This window comes from Ochotona princeps, chromosome 7 (genome assembly GCF_030435755.1).
Source record: "Ochotona princeps isolate mOchPri1 chromosome 7, mOchPri1.hap1, whole genome shotgun sequence".
Lineage (NCBI taxonomy): Eukaryota > Metazoa > Chordata > Mammalia > Lagomorpha > Ochotonidae > Ochotona > Ochotona princeps.
Window position 1 is genome coordinate 55,095,869 of NC_080838.1, and position 13,889 is coordinate 55,109,757.

The 13,889-nt window shown below is 37.2% G+C and overlaps 1 protein-coding gene across 2 annotated transcripts in view; it reads right to left on the reverse strand.

Annotated features, from left to right (window-relative positions):
- CCSER1 (coiled-coil serine rich protein 1) overlaps positions 1–13,889 on the reverse strand; it is a 1,128,290-nt gene that overhangs the window by 662,877 nt on the left and 451,524 nt on the right. For both annotated transcript variants that reach the window (XM_004590570.2, XM_058667043.1), the window contains exon 7: positions 274–351. In XM_004590570.2, the coding sequence (XP_004590627.2) occupies positions 274–351 (78 nt within the window). The remainder of the gene's footprint in view (positions 1–273; positions 352–13,889) is intronic.

A 13,889-nucleotide genomic window follows, 5' to 3' on the forward strand; every position in this document is an offset into this window, starting at 1 on the left:
AGAAAGGGTATACCTAAGAAGCCGTTGAACTTGACTGGACAATAAGATGCTGGACTCTATGTTTGGTATATGCTTGCAATGGGGGAATCTCAACTGAACTTGAGCTGTGGTTATGCAACAAGGTGGAGGGATCCACCATGGTGGGAGGGTTTGGGGAAGGGTGGGGAGAACCCAAGTACCTATGAAACTGTGTCACATAATACAATGTAATTAATGAATTAAAAATAATAATAAAAAAAACAGCATGAATAGATCTTGCTGTTTAATTTTTACCTTGAAAGGCACTGGTTCTTCAGTAAGAGGACTAACAGGAAGTGACGTGGTACTGCTTGCAGGGCTCATGTCTGCACTCTGGAAGGCAAGAAGCATTGATTAAAGAGGGGCATTCTGATAGTCATTTTGAGCATTACTAACAATACTTCTGAGACCAATGTTTTGTTGTAGCAGATAAAAGTACTGCCTAATGTCAGCATTCCATATAGTCATCAGTTCATCATCTTTCGGCTCAACTTTTAATCCAGCCTCATGTCAATGGCCTGAGAAAATCAGTGGAAGATAGCCAAAACATCTAATGTCCCATCACCAGCATGGGGGATCGAGGGAAACCACTTAGCTTTGGACTGGCCCAGAATTGGTCATTGGAGCCTTCTGGGGAGTGCACAAGTGGATGGAAGATCTCTCTCCCTCTCTCTCTGGACCTATTTCAAAATAAATCTTAAAATGAAAACCAACAAAGATCAGCATTGCAGGACATTCCTAATGAGCACCTGTTAAAGTCCCATTTGCTCTGCTCCTAAACCAGTTTGCTGCAAACGTGACTGAACACATGGGACCCTTTCAGCCGTTTTGGAAGACCTGGTTAGAGTTCCTTCCCTTTGCTTTGGCTCAGCCCAGATTCAGCTGTTATAGCTACAGGGAAGTTAATCAATTGATGGAGGCTCTTTCTCATTCATTCATTCATTGCACTCCCACCACACATCTCCCAATACTCTTTCAAATAAATCATTCTTACAAAAAATAAAAAGAAATGAGTAATTATAAAGATACAGATGGATAACATTTGGCCTAGTGGTTATAAGATGCACTTGGGATGTCTACAACACATATTAAGCATCTGGATTGGAGTTTCAGCTCTACTCCTCATTCTGGCTGCTGGACCATGATTGCCAACAGCTGTTAACTCAGGTAGTAGGGTCCCTAACACTCACACTGGAGACCTGGGTAGAGATTCCAACTCCTTTAGTCTTTCTGTCCCTGGCCAAGCCCTAGCAGGCACTAAGCAAATACATCAGAGGATGGGAAATATTTCATGTTCAGCAGGTCAAGTCAGTCAGTTGGTCAGTCTCTCTGGTTCCCTGTAACCCTACAACTCATATTAAGAACACAATCCACATGTAGAAAAAAATAAAATCAGATTAGAGGATTTGCACAATAAATGTAAGTAGTTAACCTGGTAATCAAAAATTCTCAGAGTATCAGTGCATTAAATATAATGTCTTAAATTCAATTTCCTATTTACTTTTGTTAAAGATTTCATTTTTGTGAGAGGCAGAGAGAGAGAGAGAGAGAGAGAGAGAGAGAGAGAGAGAGAGAGAGATTGATTGGCTGATTCCATTCACTCCCTAAATACCTACAAAGACCCTGGCTGGGGCAAAAGTTGTAAGCTAGGAACTGCAACCAAATACTCCAGTTGAGTGTCAGGAATTGTATTATCTGAGCCATGACTTCTGCTGACCACTGCCTGTAGGAATAGAACTATATATTCAGGAACTGAAGCTGAGAATTGAACCCAGAATTCAGTTGCAGGCCACAGGCACAGAAGGCCTCTTACAGAGTACTACGTAGTATCATCTATACTTAATTTTTTTACTTTATTTTTTTCTTTAAAATTAAATTATATATGCAATGAATCATTATTTTTGCTGTTTTATTTCTTTCAGGCATATGTTATGCATTTTGTCTTTTATGGAGACTTACACTATTGTAATAATTTTTTTCATCATGTAAACCATACCTGTTAATAATACACAATTGAAAAATGAAAAAAAAAGCTATCAAATTTTTAGAATTCCTACCATTTTGCATTTAAATCCTTCTTAGTTCCCTAAGAAATAGGCATTTCACTTAGTAGTTAACATACTCGGTTCTATATCAAAGTGACTGGGCCTGATATGTGGCACTACTTTTCAGTGCTAACTCTCTGCCAATGCAGAATTTGGGACACATTTGGTAGGAATAGTTATGTCCCTGCCAGCCACAGGAGATACCCGGCTGAAATCCTGACTCTGGCCCTAGGGCCAGTCCTATGAATGAATCAGTGGGCAGGATATATATTTCTCTTGAGCCGCTGTGTTTCAAACAAATTGAAAGAAATCCTAAAACCTTAACAGAAAATTAGGCACCATGGTTAACAAAAATTTTAAAAAAGAATTGGAAAGCAGCTAATATTGTTTTTAATGTCCTTTAAAAGTAAAATTACATAAATGTTAAATAAAATATTTGCCTTCAAAAAAGGACTATTAGAGATTTATTGAAGTACCTTTCTATAAGAAATACAACAAGTTACAATTTTAGCATTCTCTCAGAAATATTCTTCTATTTAATTAGCCAACAAATAAAGCATTAGTTTCCAAATGTACATGTTTATAATTCCAGAATAAATTATAGTATAGGTTACAGAATGAATTTACCTTGATTTGAATAAGGAAACAAGTAGACAACTCTGGCTGACTTAAGTTCAAATAAAATACATATTCAAAGCATAGATGCCACTACCACCATAGAATTTCAATAAATCTTGTCAAACTATACAGTAAAGTGGTCACTCTTTCAATGTGAAGATGGATTGATCTGACTATTCCAAATGCCAAGGTTAGTACCTAGAACGCAGGAACCACGACATTCAGTGTGGTTATCATATAACATATTGTATCTATTTTTAAACTGACATACAGCTACACATTGAGTTAAATCAGTCATTAGGAAGTTAGTAAAAACTAAGTACTATCTATAATGTAATAGAGGAAGTAGGAAAATACATGCACCAAAAACTTGAGGTAAATTATTTCATGATTTTTAAGTACTGATTTCCATATACTTGAATGCATGAACCATCCATAGCTTCATTCCTCAAATGCTTGCCACAGCTGGAAGTTGGCCAGGATAAAGCGCAGGGCCCCCAGTTCCATTTGGGACTCCCACATTGGTGTCAGCAACCTCTATTACCAGGATGCATTAACAAGAAACTGAATCAGAAGCAGACAAGCCAGGTTTGAAACTGGAATTTCCATATGGGTTTCAGCCACTCAGAGTGATGGTTCAATGTACCAAACCACACAACTCCCATTCCTACCCATTGGTTTTAAATTCCAAATTTAGCCAGAAGTTTGAGGTCATTAGTAGGCTAAAATCTGAAAGTATTTTGAACTGCTGAGTCTCATTTTCATATTTTGTGATATGACAAAGAAAACTTTACTTATTAATTCATTTACTTCAGGAATCTATCATAAGAAGCAAAATTCTCAAGTAAGTAAAAAAAAAAATCATAGGAAAATGTGCTTCTCTGTTAGAGTTACCATGAGAATTTAATCAAGTGCCAGTCCACACACAGTTCATGGATAGTTGGGTTATCTGGCATTCACTTATTGTATTGATGGGATGACTAGGTTATTAAAGTATAATCATTTTCAGGAGGCAAAGGTGATATTCCATTGTAAAAACGTATAAAACATTTCTGGAAGACCAAACATGTAAAACTTCATTGAGATAAAGAAACCAAAACGCAAGCTTCCTGGAAAGGTTCTTGAAAGTGTTGATGTTTCCTACAAAGTCCCAGGGGTGGGGGAGTAAGCCTAAGCAATATAGGAAGCAGACAATAAACTTGTGCATTATTTAACAGTGATTCTGTGAATGTCAATCTTTGAGAAACTGTGTTTGCTATAACTTTGATTTTATAGCTTGACACTAATTTTATAGTTCTTAGAAAATATTGAGATACATTTTTAAAAATAAATCAATCTTAAAAGACAACATTTGATAAGCTATAGTTAATTAGTAAGTTGCAAAATACATATATATATAAAGTGGAAAAATCCCAACTCTCATCTTGTTGTTTCCTTACTACCTTTCCAGTGACTGAGCTGTAACTTAGGTGTCATTTCCATTTGCTTACCCTTACGCAAAGCTATAATAAAACTTAAGAAGATAAATCTAACACCTACTTCAAATTTCAATTCACTCAAAATTTCAGTCAGTAGTAACCATGCAGATACAAGTGTATGCCTAAATACAGATAATTCATAAGATAATGACATTATCAAAAGTTAACAGTGTATGTAACTGTACTTTCTTCATAAAATACTTCATTGCAATTATTGATTTATTCACTTTTGATGACTCAAACTCTGGAAATGGTTGGTTCATAATACTACGAAAATGAGCTCTGGGAAAATAACTGATCTATTCTGTAACAAGCAAACAGCATGACTTTCCTTGATTATCATGTACAACACTTGTATTTTTTAAGCCACTGAACACTGCACTAAATGTTTTTGTCATGTTATAAGAGGAACATCGTAATTCTTACAAGTGTCTTTAACTCAGCTTTCTAAGTGCACTCGATAACCTGCTTGCCTCCAACAACAGTGTGGCTAAGACATGTGCCCAATCCTCCCGAGTGTAAACGAGTATGGAGCTTCCCAGGCAGGTGGTTCACAGAAAACAGAAGCACAGCTTTAGTTTGGAAAAACAGAACAGGGATTCTGGGAAGTCATGTACCTGTCCTCTCAGAAACAGTGCTCGTCCCATAGATTCATACTTTGATGCTGGGGATAATGGGGAAAATAAGAAGAAACAAAACTGTTACGATGAGAAGGATGAAGTATATTACATTCTTCAAATTTCTAACTGGGATAATATATTAGTTAAGTTCTGCACACACCATACCAATTTAGTATATTACGAGCTGCCACATGGGGCCAGTGCTGTGGTGCAGCTGGTTGAGTCACTGCCTGTGATACCAGCTTCCCATGCAGGAGTGCAGGCTTGGGTCCCAGATGCCGCCTTTCTGAGCCAGCTTCTTGTTTAGTAGTCCCGGGAAAGCAGCACAGGATGACCTAAGTACGTGGGCACCACTCACATGGAGACCTGGATGTAGATCCCAGCTCTGTGGCTATTTGAGGAGTTAATCAAAAAATGGAAGACTTCTGTCTCTCAATATATCTATATCTATATCTATATCTATATCTATATCTATATCTATATCTATATCTATATCTATATCTATTATAGTAAGAACTATCACACAATGGCAACTGATTTCAAAAAGCCTTAAATGAAAGCAACACCACATTAGAGAAAAACGGTGGCAAGAGGGTGATGACAATACTTAATTTCTGTAAGATGGTTCCTGAATCATTTTTTAGACTCTTTTGTATCAAGCTAGAAATAGCAGATAAGTCATCTCATTGAAAATTTCAGACTCCAGTATAATTTTTGCGACTCTGTCAACCTAATACCTGCCTTGTCAACACTAAAATCAAAATGGCAAGTCCTTGTCGAAGAGCGAAGATTTTAGAAAAAGGTAAATTAGTGAAAACAACCATAGTGACAGTAGAATTTGCAAATTATAATAGCTGATCTTTCATTAAATAAACATTAAGCCCGAAAAACATTTTGTTGAAATAGCAGTTTGTCCCTCAAATTAAAATTCAGATAACAGTTTAGGGTAATGGCATACATCTGGTATTGCAAACAATATTTCCAACGTTTGATTACAACATGCTCTACTGATAATACTTCACAGACAATAGACAAAGGGCAAGGTTGATCACTTTGATGCACACTATACTTTTGGAAGAAAAGAGAAACTGAAGGGTAAGATACAGTATTAATTCAAAATAGAGAAAGAATATTGACAGTAAGAGGGCAAAATTATGCTGTAACACTACTGTCATTCCTATTGGTATTGAAAACATACTCCTTTACAGGACTTAGAAACAAAACTCTGGTTGTTGGGCCAGGCACAGTAGCCTAGTGGCTAAAATCCTCACGTTGCACAAGCTGGGGTCCCACATGAGCACTGATTCTAATCCTGGCTGCTCCACTTCCCATCTAGTTCTCTGTGGCCTGGGAAAGCAGTCGAGGAAGGCCATAGCCTTGGGACCCTATACCTGCCTGGGAGACTCAGAAGAGCTCCTGGCTCCTGACTTCAGATCAGTTCAGCTCTTGCTATTGTGGCCACTTGGGTAGTGAATCATCAGACGGAAGATTCTTCTGTTTCTCTCCCTCTCTGTATATCTGACTTTCCAATAAAAATAAACCAATCTTTAAGACAAACAAAAAACACCTCTGGTTGCCATGCTTGGAAAAGGTATGAAGAAATGGATCACATGATATACAAATAACCTATCACTTGATATTATCAGTGTTCTGTGTATACAGTTTTCAAAAGAGCTTTTTAGATGACAAAATTTAAAATTTAGAAAATTTAAGATTATAATTCAGTTTTTAAATATGAATAATATCAGTTATGGACTTAATTCCTTTAAATTATATTTTCTTAAGTATTAGAAATATGTTATATAAAGCATATAGGATTTCATAAATGCATATTAATAAATCTTGAGAACATTGTTTTGGGATACATAATCTCCCTACCAAAGAATATTTAATTTCTCACTGAAAAACTGATGTTAAATTGTTTTTGCTTGCTTTCATATTCCAAAAGCGAATACTGAAGGAAAGCTTCAGTCATAGAAAATGATCTATGTGTTTTGCCACTCTTAAGGTACTTGGTAGAGTGAGTTTACGTTATTAATATTTACTGAGTGTCATAAGTCTGTGGTACAAACCCATTAATTACACTTTCTAGGTAGTATAATTAATGGTTCTGTCCTATGGCATTCAGGTTTGTTTATAAGGATTTCTTGAAGTGAAGCATAATCAATTGGGCTCAAATCTTTTGAGTACATAAACAGACTTAAGTGGAATAGTTTTAAGTCATTGGAGTATTATAATGACTCTTCACCCTAGATATGTTGACTCTGGAGGATGCATTCTTACATTTTAAAATTTATGTGAGAAATATGCACATACATTAAAAAGGTGATATATGGTAAATACATATTTATTTGAAAGGCAGAGTCAGAGAGAAAGAGACAGACACACGCATGTATACATACCCACACAGGGAGGGAGGAAAGAAAGGAAGGAGGGAGAGAAAGAGCAGAGAGAGAGAGAGAAAAGGGGGGAGAGAGAGGGAGAGGGAGAAGAAGAGGGGGGGAGAGGGAGGGAGGGAGGGAGGGAGGGAGAGAGAGAGAGAATGATAGAATATCTGTATATTCCATCTGTTTGTTCATTTCCTAAATGACCACAAGGCCAGAACTGGACCAGACAGAAGTATGGAGCCTGCAAATTCTTCCAAGCCTCCCACATCCATACAGGGGCCCAAGCACTTGGATTATCTTCTGCTGCTTTTCCAGGCACATTAGAAGGGAGCTGGATCAGAAGTGGAGCAGCCAGAACTCAAAGTGGCACCCACATGGGATGCATCACAGGCAGAGGCTCAGCCCGACCTGCCACAGCGCTGGTCCTTACATCACAGGCAGAGGCTCAGCCCGACCTGTCACAGCGCTGGTCCTTACATCACAGGCAGAGGCTCAGCCCGACCTGCCACAGCGCTGGTCCTTACATCACAGGCAGAGGCTCAGCCCGACCTGTCACAGCGCTGGTCCTTACATCACAGGTTTAAGCCCTCCTCCATCTTGCCTTTTTGAAATTGATCGATAAATTAAAAATTCCTCATTCTTTTACATGACTATAAAGTATTATTGTTTATAGCAGTATATTTTTAAGTAATATCATCATATTCCCACTCTCACTATGTAGTCTCTTCCTGAAAGGGCCTTTAACACAGACCTACAGAGTAAACAAAAGTTCTGATTGAAGTTCACCTTTCTAAAATCTGACAAAGAAGCAAAACTGTTTTTAAAAGTCACTTTCTGGCTAGTATCAATAATCCAAGACAGTTGAGAGATACAATATCCCAAATCACGACTGTCTCAGTGTTGAGTCAGCTCTTAGTCTACTCTCATCTTTTGACACGGTTCTGATTGCTAATCTCTTACTTTATTGTTCTGCCACTAAAATCAAAGCTGTGCCACAAAACTATAATAACCCAAATTACTGGGCTACAGCAAAAAATAAACTGGGTCATTTCTTCAGAGTGGACCCCACAGAAGAAAAGAGGAATTGGTTCTTAGTTTGGGAAGCTTCAGAAACTCAGTTTTTCAATCCACATAGGCTTTGTAGGGGTGATTCAAAATAACCAAATGAATAAGGACTTGTGTTTTCTCAGATTTGGGGCTGTGCACTGAATAACAGAAACAGAAGTAAATTCTTCATTACAACTCATAGCGATAACTAGTTGTAGTTCTTTCCCTTCTGTGAAGATAATCACTCAGAAACCACATTACGCAGCAAAAGAATCTGCTTAGAACACAGTTGTTTTTTTTTTTAAGCAATTAAATGTTCCCAAAAGATACTTCTATAAAGTTATGGCAAATATATAAAGAAATGCTAATCATTTAGAATCACAGAAATTTCTCCATTTAACAATTAGTTTACCACAATGACAAAATTTATGCTAAATTTTCAAAAAGAAATCAACTGCCCAAAGTACAATTATTTCGTGCCAGATATACCACAACATAACTAAGAACAAAACTGTTAATCTTCACAGCAAGGGAATGTTCAAGCCAGGAAACATTGTGTCAGGTCCAGGGTCTGATCTTATTGAGGCCATTCTCCCTGGGCCACCCTCTCCCTACCCAGGTTTGCAGGTACTGCAAGTACTGGCCAACAGGACAACACTGAGAAGCCTGACACCTCAGAGAGCAAAGAAACTTGCCATTTGGTGGGAAGGCCACCTTTTGTCCCTTACCAGGTGGCCAGGAAATCATACTTTCACATGGACAGCACCAGAAGTGCCCAGCCATTTCCTAACTGGTTGAGAGACCACCAATGGGGAATGTCTTCCCATAGGTTCTCACCAAGAGTCAAGGAATTCTTAAAAATGCAGCACAATTTCTGAAAACCTGGTGTCTCCCTCACTCTTTTCAAGAGGTATCCCATTTCCTGGGTTCCTCCCAGGGGGTGCTTTCCCCTTCCTTTCTATTTTCATGTTTAATTTTTCACTTTGCAGATATAACTTATGTGTCCACAACAGATCCCCAGCTTACTTCTACACTAAGATGAAAAAGGAACTGGTTGTGTGTTACTTCCCTCAACAGCAGCTTAGTTTATTCATTTCACCTTGATTTTTCTTTGATTTAATTTTAGGAAATTATAGTCTCTAACCTTATATTCAAGTTTCACAAGCCCATATATGAAGTGCTTAGGCCATTCCCAAATTTCTCTGAAGATACACTGAAGCTGAGTCCCTAGTTTAACTATTTATTGTAGGAAAAAAAATACACTTCTGTCTGACATCTAATTTCTGCAGTTTGATCTGAAATAATTCTCATTGGGCTTCTTCATGCCTTGGTAAATGACTTGAAACTTCATCACTGCTCTGTCCATTTATCTTATTGAATATTCCTGGTATTTCCAGTTGCTTCCCACAAGTCCAAATTATGATTTAATTTTATTAACACTTAGCCATATTAAGAACCTACAACAAACCAGAAACCATGATGTGTATTCAATAAAACAGTCACTGCCTGCAATTACTTTAAGTTCATTAGAGAGACAAGCAAGTATGAAAAGGACAATTGGGAAATGAATAAATGGATGGGATAGACAAAAAAAAACTCAACTAACCAAAGATAATCATATATAAAATATGCATCTACTTTTATCTAGTCCTTTTCTGTTTACATATTACTATCTTTAGTTTTATTAATGTAAATAATCCTTTTTACACTAAGCATGATCTATAACTATATTCTCAGGATCTTTCTCAAATATTTTCATTCAATATGCTTTATGATGAATACGAAAAATATACACATCATGTATGTTTAGTCATCTTGCTAGACCTTAATTTTAATTTTTATGATTTAATGCTGTGATGTTGTTCTTAAAATAAGTTTGCAATTTCTTACAGTAATAGTAGTGATAAAGTCTCAGTAAAAGGCTACTGCACATGACTGAATAACTTCACATATGCTATCATTTTAGTAAGATTTGGCTTCTGGACTTAGAAGTTTAAGCCCCAAAGTTACACTTAAATGGTCCTAAAAGGGGGAGTCAAAATCCAATTACTGTGCTGCAGAGTGGGCCTAAAGGGAGCCACTAAGGTCACTGGGGTGTGGGAACACAGTTCTCAACTTGGGCGTACCTACTATTTGCTTAATTACTGAACCCGTAATACTCCTCATATGCTTACATTGCCACATCAGTATCACCAGATGGTTATGTTATTGGGGTCATCCAATTAAACTGTGAACCTCCAAAACAGGGAGCCAAAATGAAGTTTCTCCCTTCATAAATGGCTTCTATTAAAAAAAAATCACTGTAATAAAAAGCTGACTAATATAATACATATTATCAATTTTCTTCTAGGGCTAAGATTTTTTTAAATAAGATTTATTTATTTTTATTACAAAGTCAGATATACAGAGAGGAAGAGAGACAGAGAGGAAGATCTTCTGTCCTCTGATTCACTACCCAAGTGAGCAGCAACAACCCGGTGCGCACTGATCCGATGCCGGGAACCAGGAACCTCTTCCGGGTCTCCCACATGGGTGCAGGGTCCCAAAGCTTTGGGCCGTCCTCAACTGCTTTCCCAGGCCACAAGCAGGGAGCTGGATGGGAAGTGGAGCTGCTGGGATTAGAACCGGCACCCATATGGGATCCCGACAGGTTGAAGGCAAGGACTTTAGCCGCTAGGCCATGCCGCCGGGCCCTGTGCTGCATTTTTACTATTGCTTATGAATTTTTAGGTTCCTAATTTATTTTATGTTCAATAAGCAATGAAAATGCATTATAATTTTAATAGGCTCTGATTTGTTGGTTGGGTAATTATTAGGGGAGAATACAGATCAATAAATTTTTTTAAAAAATATCAAAAACAGTAAATTCAAAAACAATAAGACACATGTGAAGCCCATTTAGGTAAATATTGCCTCATTATCATACAATGAAGGAAGGCTTCTGTAACCAAAGCCAAAAACAAAATCCATGTCAAAGATTGAATTTTATGATCAATTCTGGAGAAAGTTCCATGTACTGATGAATAAAAAGTGTATTTTCTGTCAGTAGGATGAAAGGTTCGATAGATCATATTATAGGCCATAAAACAAACCTTAGCAAATTTAAAAAAGTGGAAATCATACCATGCACCTTCTCAGACCACCAGGGAGTGAAGCTTGAGACCAAGAATTCGAAACACCAAGAAAGACTTACAAACACATGGAGGCTGAATAATATATTACTAAATGAGCAATGGGTTAGAGAGGAAATCAAAGGGGAAATTAAAAAATTGCTTGAAAAAAATGAAGGCATCAACACAACCTATCAAAACTTATGGGACACAATCAAGGTGGTGCTGAGAGGAAAGTTCATTTCAATCAATGCTTATATCTAGAAACAAGAAAAGCACCAAGTAAATCAGCTAACCCTACAGTTGAAGGAACTAGAAACACAACAACAAAGCAATCCCAGGATTAGTAGGAAAACAAAAAATCATCAAAATAAGGGAGGAAATAAACCAAATAGAGGCCAAGAGGACTATACACAAGATCAATCAATCAAAGAGCTGGTTCTTTGAGAAAATCAACAAAATAGACTCCCCACTAGCTCGACTAATTAAAAAAAAGGAGGGAGAAAATACACATCAATAGTATTAGAGATGAGAATGGAGATATAACAACAGATACCTCAGAAATACAAAGAATCATCAGGAACTATTACAAGCAACTATATGCGAACAAATCAGAAAACCTAGAGGAAATGGATAGATTTTTGAACATATACAATCTACTAAAATTGAGTCAAGAAGCAATTAACAATCTAAATAGCCCAATAACATGCACTGAGATTGAATCAACAATTAAAGCCCCCCTAACCAAGAAAAGCCCGGGACCAGATGGCTTCACTGCTGAATTCTACCAAACGTTTAAGGAAGAACTAACCCCAATCTTACACAAGCTTTTTCAAACAATAGAAAGAGAGGCAATTCTTCCAAACTCGTTCTATGAAGCTAATATCACCTTAATACCAAAGCCAGAGAGAGACACAACAGAAAAAGAGAACTACAGACCAATATCCTTGATGAACATAGACGCAAAGATCTTAAATAAAATACTAGCCAATAGGATCCAACAACACATCAGGCAGATCATTCACCCGGACGAGGTGGGATTCATCCCAGGCATGCAGGGATGGTTCAACATTCACAAAACAATAAATGTGATACATCACATCAACAAGTTGACTCATAAAAACCATATGATCCTCTCAATAGATGCAGAGAAGGCATTTGATAAAATCCAACACCACTTCATGTTAAAAACCCTAAACAAGATAGGCATAGAAGGAACATTCTACAACACAATCAAAGCAATTTACGATAAACCCAATGCCAGTATCATACTAAATGGGGAAAAATTGGAAGCCTTCCCGCTAAAATCTGGAACTAGATAGGTATGTCCACTCTCACCGCTACTCTTCAATATAATTTTGGAAGTCCTTGTCAGAGCTATTAGACAAGAAAAAGCAATTAAAGGAATACAAATTGGAAATGAGGAATTGAAATTATCACTATTCGCAGATGACATGATTCTCTACATAAAAAAACCAAAAGACTCAGTCAAAAGATTATTGGAACTCATAAGAGACTTTGGCAGAGTAGCAGGATACAAAATTATTGAACACAAATCGATGGCACTAGTGTATACAAATAATTCCACCGCTGAGAAAGAAATTGTAAGTACAGTTCCCTTTAAAATAGAGGAAAGGAATCTTAAATACCTAGGAATTAAGTTAACTAAAGATGTGAAAGACCTCTATGATGAAAACTATAAATCATTTAAAAAAGAAATAGAAGATGATCTTGAAAAATGGAGAACCTTACCATGTTCTTGGATTGGCAGGACCAACATTATCAAAATGGCCATATTACCAAAAGCAATATACAGATTCAACGCAATCCCAATCAAAATCCCAGCAACATTCTTCTCAGAAATAGAAAAGATGATACAGAAGTTCATCTGGAAACACAAAAGACCACGAATAGCTAAAGCTGTCTTGAAAAATAGAGATCAAACCGGAGGAATCATGATTCCAGACCTCAAGACATACTATAGAGCAGTGGTTATCAAAACAGTCTGGTACTGGTACAGAAACAGAGAAGATCAGTGGAACAGAATAGAAACACCAGAAGGGAATCCACACATGTATAGTCAACTAATCTTTGACAAGAAAACTGAAAGCAACCCAGGTAAAAAACCTGGTCTATTCAATAAAAGCTGTTGGGACAACTGGATAGCAGCTTGCAGAATAAAGAAGCAAGACCCACACCTGTTGCACTATACAAAAATCACCTCTAACTGGCTCAAGGACCTAAACCTACACCCAGAAACCATCAAACTATTAAAGGAAAACATAGGAAACACACTCCAAGATATAGGAACAGGGAAAAACTTCTTAGAAAAGACGCCTAAAGCAACGGCAATCAAATCCAAAATGAACAAATGGGGCTACATCAAACTAAAAAGTTTTTGTACAGCAAAGGAAACAATTAACAAAGTGAAGAAGCAACCAACAGAATGGGAGAAAATTTTTGCATTCTACGCAAGTGATAGGGGACAAATATCTAGGATTTACAAAGAGCTTCAGAAACCCAGGGACAGTGAAAAAAACAAACCCTCTAGCAAAATGGCAAAGGA